The sequence below is a fragment of the Neodothiora populina genome (assembly GCF_041146345.1).
Source record: "Neodothiora populina strain CPC 39397 chromosome Unknown canker_contig_6, whole genome shotgun sequence".
Lineage (NCBI taxonomy): Eukaryota > Fungi > Ascomycota > Dothideomycetes > Dothideales > Dothioraceae > Neodothiora > Neodothiora populina.
The window spans coordinates 1,106,041-1,118,514 of record NW_027191414.1 but is presented as its reverse complement, the minus strand read 5'-3'; the positions used below and the strand labels follow the sequence as shown (position 1 = coordinate 1,118,514).

The 12,474-nt window shown below is 52.8% G+C and overlaps 4 protein-coding genes across 7 annotated transcripts; all 4 read right to left on the bottom strand.

Annotated features, from left to right (window-relative positions):
• Positions 1-542: 542 nt before the first annotated feature.
• On the bottom strand, positions 543-1,748 carry AAFC00_005995 (uncharacterized protein; the record flags this gene model as incomplete). Its single annotated transcript, XM_069345872.1, has 1 exon — positions 543-1,748. One exon carries the CDS (start codon positions 1,746-1,748, stop codon positions 543-545), a length of 1,206 nt encoding a protein of 401 aa, XP_069198079.1.
• A 1,159-nt stretch (positions 1,749-2,907) lies between these two features.
• On the bottom strand, positions 2,908-4,997 carry AAFC00_005994 (uncharacterized protein; the record flags this gene model as incomplete). 2 transcript variants are annotated; one of them, XM_069345871.1, is made up of 4 exons in its annotated part: positions 2,908-3,063; positions 3,129-4,417; positions 4,475-4,762; positions 4,820-4,997. In XM_069345871.1, 4 exons carry the CDS (start codon positions 4,995-4,997, stop codon positions 2,908-2,910), a joined length of 1,911 nt encoding a protein of 636 aa, XP_069198077.1. The 2 variants fall into 2 exon arrangements, with proteins under 2 accessions (XP_069198077.1, XP_069198078.1); XM_069345870.1 differs by having other exon boundaries at positions 4,820-4,994.
• A 3,169-nt stretch (positions 4,998-8,166) lies between these two features.
• AAFC00_005993 (uncharacterized protein) lies at positions 8,167-9,261 on the bottom strand (the record flags this gene model as incomplete). Of its 3 annotated transcripts, XM_069348290.1 has the most annotated exons (2): positions 8,167-8,564; positions 8,616-9,252. In XM_069348290.1, the coding sequence occupies 2 exons, from the start codon at positions 9,250-9,252 to the stop codon at positions 8,167-8,169; spliced, it is 1,035 nt and encodes a 344-aa protein (XP_069198075.1). The 3 variants fall into 3 exon arrangements, with proteins under 3 accessions (XP_069198075.1, XP_069198074.1, XP_069198076.1); XM_069345868.1 differs by having other exon boundaries at positions 8,167-9,261; XM_069345867.1 differs by having other exon boundaries at positions 8,167-9,252.
• An 819-nt stretch (positions 9,262-10,080) lies between these two features.
• Positions 10,081-12,091, bottom strand: AAFC00_005992 (uncharacterized protein; the record flags this gene model as incomplete). The annotated part of the gene is made up of 3 exons (XM_069345866.1): positions 10,081-11,139; positions 11,197-11,769; positions 11,867-12,091. The coding sequence occupies 3 exons, from the start codon at positions 12,089-12,091 to the stop codon at positions 10,081-10,083; spliced, it is 1,857 nt and encodes a 618-aa protein (XP_069198073.1).
• Between the last annotated feature and the right edge of the window lie 383 nt (positions 12,092-12,474).

The window sequence follows — 12,474 nt, the reverse complement described above, 5'->3', positions numbered from 1 at the left end:
CTCGGTTTTTCTGGCTGAGTTTACTGACGGTTTCTGGTGTTTGAGATTAGGTCTTCGTTTGCGTCTGGTCGATGGTTTACCTGGTTGGGTTCGGTCGGATGAGGAAGGAAGGGATTGAGGGTGTAGGGGGTTGTGGTAGAGGTTCAATAGACTACCGTGAATCAATCTTGTTCCTTGCATGTCGTCTCTTCTCGCTCCGAGTCGTTGTCCATCTCCGTGTGTCAACTCGTTCGTTTATTTGCTTTGTCTGGTTGTGTCATGTGCGAATGAAATAAACCCTCGCCTCTCGGTTCCAGCAGTCTCGCGTTTTACATGGGGTTAGGAAGGCACGTACGTTGCCTGGCTCGACTTGCTTCATTATATCGTTTCGCTTCATAGTCGTGATTACTTATGTCTTCTGTCTGGGTTTCTCTCGCCGTCCGTCTGTCGCCAGGACAAACCTCCAATGTCATGTGTGTACTCTTCTGCCATGCGGATTCAGGACCAGCCCGGCGCCCAGCACCAGCAGAAGAATCGAAAAAGAATCGAACAAGCAGACCTTTTCACTCTTCGTCTTCTTCTTCTTCTTCTTCTTCTTCTTCATCTCCATCAGGAGCATCACCACCAGACTCGACGCCGTCAAGTCTATCCAGCCCGCTCGTCCTCCTACTCGCAGCATCACCAGCATTCCCCTCCCCATTCCGTCTCCTCGCAGCAGCAGACGCAGTCGTAACCGCGGCCTTGACACCCACGAAACCGAACGCAACCCACTGCTTGCGACACACAGGACACTCCTCTTTGCCCGCCTGACTGCGCCACATGGTGGCGGTGCAGTGATTGTGCAGGCGAGCGGGACAGTCGAGATCCGGACAGCGCTGGCCGGCGGTCAGGATATCTCTGCAGGCGGCGCAGAACTTGATTCTTCTGGTCTGGTAGTTGTTTCCGTCTTGGTCGACGTCGGATTCGTCGTCATCGTTGTACGTGTCTGTAAGCCAGCCGCGGAGTTCCATTAATGCCCGCGGAGCCAGGGTGTAGAATTTCTTGGCCGAGGTGTTGGAGGGGCGGACCACGCTGAACCACGACTCTGCGACGAGGGTATCTAGCAGCGTTGCGGCTTGATGTTTTGTTATCGATTGCGTGTGTCCTGCTTGTGGCGTCGGCGCAGCTGTTTCGTTGTCCGACTCGACGACAGTCGTCGATGCATTCTGCTGTCTATCTCTCGCCGAAGGAACAGTATTGCAATTCACGGCCTTGATGCCCTCGACAGCATAGACCTCTGCTCTCCGCGCGCAGTTGGTAATGAACATCTCGTCCAGCACGCGCTTGACAAACGCAATCTCGTCCGGAGTGTGTATCGTCGCAAGCTGCGTAATCGCATCGCTAGTAGTGTTCACAAGCGCATATATCCTCTCCGGCCGCTCTTCCGTAGCGTTTGCCAAACCCGCCGTCTGCGCCACCGTGCTCCTGACCTCCAGATCAAAGGGCGAGATAGCGGCGTTCACAGCACTGATGTGCGCCGCCAACTCGTCGTCCACGACATCATTCGGCAGCGTCTCGCGGCCTGGCCATGTCGATGCAGCACTCAGACATGCTGCCAGGAGCGCCTTGGCTTGCGCGTGGGTTACGCTGCCCCGCGGGAGGAGGGACTGCAGGAAGGCGCGGTGCGTGTGGTTGTAGGCGCCTTCTAGGCCTTCGTCGTCTTCGGCGTAGGCGTCTGTTGCTATGGCTGTTGTGTCTGGGTCGTCGGCCGGGTCCATGATGAGGGGCATTTGCCGTCGATGCCGTCGTGCGGTATCTCTTGTGGGATGGTGTGGAGGGCAGGAAGTGCTTGTCGATTTTGCTTGTTCCGAGAAGAGATGGCAAGACGCGTTCTACTGTAGTTAGATGGCGTCTCGCTCGCTTCGCCAAGGAATCTGTGAGAGCTCGCGGTAATCAAGTTGCCGCTTCGGGAAGGAAGGCACTCTAATCAAGTCAAGTCAAGTCACCGACGACTCGACTCGACTCGGCTACCTATCATCATCACTTCATCATCACTTCGGCATAACAAACAACCGAACGTACAGAAGATGATTCATCGTGATGAAGGAAACGAAAGCTAGGGTACGAATACCAAGCCTCACCAACTACTCATCTGCCATGACCCGCGTATCGAACAGCTGTGTCTTCATCTGTCGTGGGCAACGGTACAGTAGATCGAATACCGAGATTGAAGAGCAGACAGGTGGCTAGGCAAGATGCAGGGTAGAGATGCAGATGCATACAATTACGTGTGCGGGTTTCCATGACAAACAGCTGCGGGGAGACTGACCAGCCCCATCCCCAGCCCAGCCCAGTCCGTGTATGTACAGTATGTATGTATGTGTGTATGCATGCATGCTTGCAAGGTCTTTGAACAGACTACTTACTACACGTCAAAGTGTGAGCATGTGAGACTTCCTCGTGCAAGAAAAAGAAAAGAGAAGAAGTAGAGGAGTAGAGTCATGTTAATCCACCCTTGCTTCCGTACCCACTCACTGTGCCGTGATCTGATGTCTCTGGACCTAAGCTACGCATGACAGCACCGCAACCGAGACTGAAAGAACAGAAGATCCCTGAAGCTGACTCGATGAGGCCGGTAGAATTGTCATCGTGCGACACTATCATGTTACTTCTTGAAAGCACAGGAGCTTGTTTTGTGTATACAAAGAGTATAAAAGACAACAAGCAAATAGATTTGTCTTGTTCGTAGATTCGTCCTTATGGAATTAGATACCGATTACAGCAGCAACAGTAGTAGTAGCAGCACCAAGCATCGGATCCACCGTTTTTGAGCCTTCCACCCTAAGATTGAATAAAACAACACGGTCATCTCGTCATCCATATAGAGTGAAGTGAAAAAAATTACAATTCCAAGGGACAAGTGAAAGAAAAAGAAAAGTCAGAACCCGTTTACAACCCAGAGTCGATCTGGTTGACGACGTGCGTTCCCGTCCAGTCCGACCAATCTCTGCACGTCTGCGCGATCGAGTAGGGGAAGTCCACGTTCTCGATGCCCGGGTCGATGATGTTGACGTTCATGCCTTCGGAGATGTGCCATGCGACGTGCTGTAATCGACATCTGTCAGCTCTCTTTGTTTCGTTACAACTCGGAACTCAATGGAGATACTTACGCAATGGAATGGCCACATGCCGGGGTTGTCCAAGTCATACTGAATGACGAGATATCCAGCCGGAGGGATAAGCTGGGTGTCACGACGCTGGGGGTTGCTAGGATTGACGATCGTCGATCCGTCCCAGGACCCTTCTCCGACGGCCAGAACCTGCATGTTGTGGCCGTGGATGTGCATCGGGTGAGAGGCAGGGAAGCCGACGCTGGTCATGACGATGCGCACCGAAGTTGCATTGCCCAGGTTGTACACTTGACGTTCGATAGGAAAATTAAGATTGCCGAGCTTTTGCTCCAGCAGAGTGGGATCGTTGTAGTCTCCGAGGAAGGTGATGTTGTTCATGTACCACACAAACTCGCCCGTTGCGTTGTCGCCGCCGGTCATGAGGAAGTTGAGGGTGGTATCTGGCTTCTTGACCGGGATGGCGAATGCGGGAACAGTGTTCTCGAGCGGCTCGTTGGCGCAGTTCAGAGGGAACAAGTACAGCGAGGAATCGATCTCGGTGGTGGTGTTGGGTGGAACGCCAATGTCTGCGTCCTCGTAGTAGATTGGAGCAGTGACCTCGAAGGACAGACCGTCGTTCAAGCTACATCCTGTTGCGCCAGCAGGTCCGAGACCAGAAGGTCCTTCGGTGATACGCATCCAAACAGACTCAGTCGGGTCGTCCTTGCCGGTGACCACAATATCTGTACGTTGACCAACACCGAGCTTGATGAGATTAGTAGTGTAAGGTTCGACAGCGACAAAATCGTTGGCGATGACTGTCATATTGTATCCATCGATACTGAAGAAGATCAAAGCCTCGGCGGCGTGGTTGATCAGGCGAAGACGGTGTCTCTTGCCGGATTGGAATCTGAATTGAGCCTTTCCGGCGTCGGGGGTACACGTCAAGTTAGTGTTGTTGCAGACGTAGTCTCCCTTGCCCTGGATAAGCATGTTGTTGGCCATTGGTGGCAGGATGGGTCCTGCCTCCGACGCATGGTAGACTTGCTCCAATAAATTCTGGTAATAAGCGTGGAACCAATCAGTGAGCATGACAGGACCAAGGTCAATGTCATAGTCATCGCTCTTGGGGCCATGGACAACCATTGGACCAGCAAGACCTTGAATGTATTGAGCGCTGTAGTGGCCGTGCCACCACGAAGTGCCGTATAGCTCGGCACGGAAGCGGTAGGTGAACGACTTGCCAGGAGGAATAGGGCATTGACTGATGCCTGGGACACCGTCATAGAATGGCGTGCCAGTCTGCAGAAAGCCGTGCCAGTGGAGGGCAGTACCCTCGATATCGAGGCCTTTGGTCCATTAGCCAATGTTTAGACAGACCCGACGGAGAAGAACACAATACTCACCATTAGTCACCTCGACAACGATCCAATCTCCCCAGTTGGCCTCGATAAGAGGACCTGGGTACTGATTGTTCACGACAATCATCGGCATCTCGACTCCATCGGGAGCAAGGGTGGTGTTCGTGATAGTCCAAGAGTAGTAACGAGTCATGCCCGTGTAAGGTACATTGCTGTCATCGTAAGGGTTTGTGTCATTGACGCCCTTAGCACCCCAAGGAGTGCCATCCTTCAGAGGTCCATCACAGAAGGGTGCGAGAGGAGCATGGTCGAGTTCACCCCAAGTACTTTGGCCTAAGAGAATAAGTGAGCTTTTTGATCGACTTGTATAGTGTCAGGTTTTATTCATACCATTCGTCTGAGCCTGGGGGAGACGGTGACCCCAGACGCCCGTATAGTTAGCCGAAACAGGGTGCTCTAATCCTACAGCGGTAGTGTTGTAGTTCCTCTTGTAATGGAGTGGTGACTTCCATGCTAGCGCAGATGGAAGCACAGTCAAGAGGAGAAGGTTGGTCAGGCTCGCCATCATAGCGGACTTTGAGCAAATATCTTGCTCAAACAGCCAGTATTATAAGCGCCACAGGGATAGATGTGCTCAGGTATGCTCTATTACCTGCGTGGAAATGAGGTAGAACGATAGTGGATGAACTTTTACTTCTTCTCGTGAGAGAATGAAAGAAATCTGAACAGATAGGGAACGAGTGTATGGAAAGGAGTGCACTTCAAAAAAAGAAGTCTACGCTGGAGCCCTTCGAAACAAAAGAAAGAGAGAGGTTGGGACTATACATACTGTAGACGGCAGTCGGCACCCATGACACGAGGTCGCCTCCAGCACATCCAGATGGACGGCATCGAGACGATGTTGTGGATACCTCGTGGCTACCGCAACAGAGCAGGATGGCACTAGAGCTTTGTCGAAGTAACGAGGTGCATTAGTGTTGTCAGAGGAGACCTGATCCGCATGTCAAATGGTGTGTCAACATCTGGATTGGGGCCATGTCCAACAGGGATTAGCATCTGTTCACCCCGGCTTTGGTTGCAAGAACGCAGGTTGTATGCACAGAAGGTGGACAAGCTCTCTGGCAGCCACAAAGGCTATCTGGGTATCTCGGCGCTCGTCCGTGTGATGACATGGTACTTTGCCATGACAGTGAGAAAGCCTCTGGCCCAATGCTATCCCGCCATAGCGCTTTCAGGAAAGAGGTGCCGCCGCTGAACAACAAACCATGTATGGTAGCAAGGTACGCATTCTTCTTTAGCTCGATGCATACGGTCGAGAACACAGACTAATGCACGTGCAATGCTCGATGCTGCAAGCTTATTTTGTCCTTGAGATCGTCCTATGGCGAATCAGAATAAAGGACGATGCTTTACCCATCCAGAGTATCGCGCATTGGTTGCTGTGTCAGACGTCACGACTGAGCAACACCGCACTGCCGGAAATCATGTCTACGTCAGACATTCACAGCACGCAATATAATTAATGCCAGACACAAAAGAGCGCAATACCTAGTGCTTTGAGAGTGAGAGAAGAGCATAGAGGAACGAGGCCGGTTTGCACCATAACGCCCTCGTCTCCAAATTGGCAAGGTCACTGTTGCAATCGTCCAGGATGTTCATCCTACTTCGGTTGGTGCCTTGATCTCAAGCGGACATGACGTCTTATGATTCGATCTCAATATCCTGACAAAAGCCAGATGTGAGTGGACCAGATAATCTCCGCTCGATATTCGAAAAGTCTACAAGGAAATGCCGCCATCCGTGATCTCGTCAACCTTCTCCCAGCCCTTTGGGAGGGACGATGGGATTCAGTGTGGGACAACAATAAGCCTCTCTGTACGTACATGTGTGTCCCACGCGGCAAGCACCGGCGGCGACGGCGGCTGGCTGCTGAGTGCGCGCGCGCTGGGGCTTGCAGGACTATATACAAGGGTTGGGATATGTCAGCGAGATCGTGTTGCTGGTTACACTGCACGCACGTCCACGAGTGGTTGAAACGCAATGCAGGTCTACAAACGTTTTATCCAGCCTGATTTTCCATTACTTTGGTTTCTCTACCCAGCATACGGGTGAGAGGCATGATTCAGTGAGGGTACGTTGTAGACCCCAGGAAGGTAAAGAATACCCGGCACTTTGACTGTAATGCGCAGTCTGCATCACTTGTTGTGAGAGGTTTCGTGTTTATTGAATCTTGATGTTTGGGACATGTCGTCTTGTTTCGGTTCCCCGCCTTCCGGAGTCGTTGACCACTTCTCAACGTTCGTGCATATAGACTAAACCTCCCGCTCGACTACTACCTGCCGTGCTTTTGCGCCGGAAAGGTGAATCGTTCGTATAACCATTTCTTCAAGCACAAGTCTTGCAATTGGTGTGGAAAAGTCACTATACGCAAATAAGTTCAGTCGCAACATTGATTCGATGACATGTCACAACTCCTATCAGCGCTAGAACAGCATGAGATGTTATCGGGGAGTTTTTCGAGAAAAGCAAAACCGTACAAAGTAAGAAGTATAGCAGGATCAAGACCTGACCAGCCCGTTTGCGCCAGAGGAACATGGTTGGTTCATGGATGCGAATTCGACAAAAGTACATTCTTCAAGCTACTGCAGACCCTCACCTTTCCGACATGGGTCCATTGGCCTTTCTACATCTCTCGAGCTACCGACTGCTGGATTGCAAGGGTGGAGAGTTTTGTATGCAAGGTACGGTGCAATACAATACCTGCGCGGAGAGTTTCCGGCGTTGCCTGTTTATTTCTTCGAAGCGAAATGATGGCCGTCTTGCCGTCTTTGACACTTGTCGGTCCCATAATAGGCCCTTTATGAAAGTGTACCCTGACTCAAGGTGCGCCTTTCTGATTTGCAATCCAGGTTTCGCGAACGTCGAACGAGTTATCTGTCAGTCAGGCGATCCTTTGGACGAATGTTAGCGGACCAAGATCATGTCACACGGAGTCGGTACCCTCGTGACTGTATTCGAGTTTGGCAGCTCTGTATTCAACAAAAAGGGCATGCGGAGGTGGTCGACCGCCACTGAGACGGGCTCCAATAATGTGTCTGCATGCGGCTCGCTTCAGCCACCGGACTCTTCGATTTGTGGCAAAGCATGAGATGTGTGTCTGGATGCAGGTTTGGCAGTCCAATGTCAAAGACAAAGACCTGCGAACACATCGATCATCACCAGGATGCGCCGTAAGATCATCTCTGCATGTGGCTCGCTTCAGCCACGAGCTACCTCGAGTTGTGGCACCGTGTGAGACATATGTCAGGATGAGAAACCAAGGTATAGTACGGAGTACAAAGGCTTTTACTTTGTCTATAATGCATGTAATAATTCCGAAATACCGCGAAAAGTAAAATCAGGCAGCGCTGAGTTCGAAAATGGAAAAGAGGTAAAGAAAAAAAAGGAAAATCAAGAAAAACGGGGGATAATGTGAAGCGAATATTAATCAATGCATGCCGTGTAACCTGCCTGTCTTGCATGTCGTCCAGACAACAAAAGCACAAAAACATTCCCGTAACATGCAAACCCGAGCCAGAAGAAATAACGCCGTATGCTGTAATAATCTTCAAAATGCAAACACACAATAATAGCCCGAAACACTGAGTCGTTCCTCGTCCGTCTTCCGCAGCACGATGCCTGCCGTTAATCTCATGAATGCGCAGTAGTCGGCGGTACTGTATTCGAGCGTGGCGGTGTCAACAACATCTGCCTTTATTTCTGGTGACACGCTCATGTATGTCTTGCTCGACGTCGTTATTGAAGCTGCCAGGCCCAGCAGGGGTGGCGGGGAAACCCAGCCAGCTTCGTCTCTTGTCGCCGTGGCCGAGTCTGAAACTGCCCGCGCCGCCGCCAGGTAGATCGAAATAGCTCTGGGCGTCTCCGTTGAGACCGGGTGTAATCCCCATGGTTGCCTCGATGGCTCTCTGCTTGTCCATGCGACGCTGATGCCGCTCGACGAGCTTCCTCGTGATGACTCGGAAGACCTCCTCGATGCCCTCGCCGTCCTTGGCGGAGATCTCATGGCAGCAGTCCCAGATGGCTTCTTGGCCCCAGAAGCCAGAGCTGCGGTTACTGTGAGGACTCGCAAGCGCCGCTGTGGTGAGGGCGCTGTGCGATGTGGCTGGTGGAGAATTGAACAGCATACTCGCCGGCCTGCTCGAGGCAGGTCTCGCGCCGCCGCCGGCAGATCGACCTCTGCGCTCGTCCTTTTCGTCTGCGTTTTGGGGCGCGACTATGTCGGGATACAACTGTTCGGCGACGTAGCCTATGCATCGCTCAAAGGGCACCTCCCTCTTGCTTGGGTCTTCGGCGACGACGTCCGACTTTGTGCCCACGACGTGCAGGATGATGTCGTCTTGGCCATCGGTCAGCGTGGCCTTTTCCCTGAGCTCTCTGAGCCAGACGCCCATGTCCTCAAAGGACCTGGCAGAGGTGATGTCGTAGCATAGCACAGCAGCATGAGCACCTCGATAATACAACTTGCTTATTGAGCGGAAGCGCTCCTGGCCGGCCGTGTCCCAGATTTGTAGTCTTATGTCTGTGTCACTCTCGGGATCATTGACGCGGGTGGTAAGGAAAGAAGCGCCGACTGTGGACGGCGTGGATGGAGGCAAGAAAGTAGAATGGACGAGTCGATGCACGAGAGAAGTTTTGCCTACATTCTGAGCGCCGAGGACGACTATCTTGGCCTCGAGAGTCTGCGGTCGGCGACGGCGGATGGGCTGACCTGATGACTGCGTCGTTGTTGTCATGGTCGCCGTGGAACCCCTTGATTGGGCCATGTGTGACATGTCTTTGTCGTTCTTTCTCTAAATTGTACGTCTTGCACGCAGTGTGTCCAGTGTTTCGGTCTGGTCTGTCTGCCAGCACCAGGACCCGAGATTATTCCTCCTCCTCCTTGGGTAGGGTATGCCCTGTGCAGGCTACCTCTACACACAGCTGTGTATTGAAGATGACGTTCGTCCTCCTCTCATTAGATATCGCGGTTTTTTAGTATCGCCGACGATCTAAGGCGGTGTTCAACGTTTAGTGGACTCGGACGACGGCGTCACTGCTTTCTACTTTTTTTTTGTCTCCTCTGGAAAATCCAACAAGCAAATCAAAGTCAAAGGCGGCCGCCAAAGGGCGGTCTTTTCCAGAGCATCCCGCCGCGACGGTTATTGTCCTCCTGACGAGGTATAAACATACTGTACACAAGTGGGCCTTAAACGGATGCGTTTGACACCCCTACTGGCGCGCCAAGGCACCGGACGTGTCGCCAGTGGCAGCCGACCATTATTCATCCTTTTATGTCTACCGTGTCATCTTAAAACACCCTACGAGACAGATGCAGCACATGCCAGTACACCGTTGCCAGAAACCATGATGCTTCCTGTACCCCACGTACTCAACGGCAGAGGGGTACGACAATCATCACATGCAGCTGACGTGTTATTCGTTGCGACGACTACTCAAAGTATTCGTAATTTTGTCATTCATTATTACACATCTAGATAGGAAAAAGAGACACTCCGATTTCGGGCCCCCCGTTCCTCCATTTACTTCGTGAGTGTAAGGTGCATGCCGCGAACAGGATCTGTTCCCTTGCGCACAGGTTGTGTCCTTGTCGTCTATTTCCAGTCCGCGACGGCCTCGTCGATCTCCTTCCTGTAAGTCCTCTGCTGTTCGCATTGCTCGAGGAAGATCTTGTACTTGGCGGCCAAGAGCTTCTTCTCAGCAGCGTCCTTGCCGGGATAGACGACCTTGCCAGGCTTGCTCATGCGATCCATGATGTCCCAGAGAGGCTCCGAGTTGCCCTCCTTGTCCTGGGATGCGGCCTTGACTCCCAACATGGCTGCTCCGTGCACGACGGCAGCGTGGACGTAACGGGGAATGACGACGGGCATCTCGCACGCGGTCGCGATCAGGTTCATCAAGATGTCGTTTTGGCACTGAGAACCCGACATGAAGATGGACGAGATGATGTGGCCGGAGTCGTTCATGCGCTCGATGATCTGGCGGGTCTGCAGAGCAATGAACTCCATGGTGGCGTAGTAGTAGATGGCCAGGCCGTCCATGGACTTGTCAGAGGACAGACCAATGACAGATCCCCTCATGTTGGGATCGGCAATGGGCGAACGGTTGCCGAACAAGTCGCCGTAGAAGAAGAAGTGACGTGCCAGGTATGACACCTGGGGAGCGTTGACCTTGTCCTGCATCTCGCGGAGATGCTCGTTCAGGTAGTCGTAGATGTTGGCGTTGAAGGTCTCGGCGACCGACATGGCCTCGTGGAAGGCCGGGTGAGTCTCCAGGACGTGCTTGAGGAGCTCACCGGTGGCCGACTGACCACCTTCTGCCATCCAGTAGTTGGGGATCAGCACGTCTCTGTACGGGCCCCAGACACCGTCCACGAACACGGGCTTCTCCGACATGGCGAGATGGCATGTCGATGTACCGGCGACGGCGGCGAGACGGGTGAAGGCGTGCGAGACGTCGTGCTTGTCGCTCGAGTGAGCCGGGTTGAGGTAGTCGTCGCCGAGGCGGACCTTTGCGCCAACGGTACCGATCCAGCCGGCGTAGGCGTCGATGACACCAGCGCCGACAGCGATGCCAGCGGGCAGACCGAGGTCATGAGCGGCCTTCTCGGAAAGAGTGCCAATGCACTCACCGGCGGTGGCGTATTTGCCATTCTAGTAGAGGGTCAGCAATCATGTTTCTTTGCGATAGCAGATGGGAAAAGAGTGTACCACCCCGTCGACACCACCCATGCGCTTGAAGTTGTCCTTGGTGAGATCCTCCAGTCCGATCTCGGAGAGGAAGTCGTCCTGCCATCCCTTGACACTGCCGTCAACACCGACAGGCACAAAGCCCTGCTTGCAGACGACACTGCAGTAGCTGCGAGTCTCGGTCCCGGTGGCGATGTGAGTGAGAGCGTCGGTCAGATCGTAGAACTTGCAGCGATCGAACAGCTCCTTGGGCATGTTGTTCTTCAACCAGAGCACCTTGGGGATTTCCATCTCGATGCTCATCTTGCCGCCGACGTAGCGCAGGAGGTTGTGGTTGGTGGCGTTGATCTTCTCCGTCTCCTTCTCGGGACGGTGATCGAGCCAGAGAATGACGTTGCGGTCGTTTCCGTCGGCATTGTCGAACTTGGGACCAGTGACGGAGACGGGCTCGTCGGTGTCGTTGGAGAAGACGGTCAGCGAGCAGGTGGCATCGAAGCCGATTCCGCGCACGGTGTTCTCGTCGATGTTATGCTGACTGAGGGCACGCTGCACGGATCTGCAGATGCAGTTCCAGATGTCGGTGGTGGATTGTTCCTGGACAGGCAGAAGCGGTCAGCGATTGGTTGATTGAGCGATCGACGCATAGAGTAGAACGTCGAGAGAAGGAAAAACAGAAAAGAAAAAGACACACGTAGTAGCCGGTCTCGGGCTGCCATAGGCCAATGTTCTCGCTTGCGAGGCCAACAATGTCTCCCTTAGAGTTCATGATGCACGCACGCGCACTGCCGGTTCCGACATCGATACCAATGTAGTGGTCGAGGTGAGGACGGATCTCATTGTGAGGGTCGACGGACAGCTGCCGCGACTGCTGCCTCGACTGTTGCCTGTGAGGCTGACGGTAAGGCAAGTTCTGCATTTTTGTTTCTGATGATCTGGTGATCAATTGGGGGGGGATTTGTGGTGTGATGTATATTGGAAGATCCGAAACCAAGCAATTTCTATTCGAATGAAGATTACGAGATGGGATGGATGATATGTAGGAGAACTGCAATGAAAGAGTTGTGTTTCAATGCTAGAAAGGGAGATGCAGAGAGGAAGAAGAGAGAAAACGAAATGGATAATATGAGCGCAAAGGAATCGGGAGAAGAGGGAGCTATGACACCAGAGCTCTTGTGGTTGAAAGATGATGAGGCGAGGCACAGGAAACAGAAGCAGAAGGGTGAGAGGGAACGCCGATCGCTGACTTCATGGTCCCCAGAATAGTGGAGAGAGAAGGCTTGGGAATACACAATAATGACA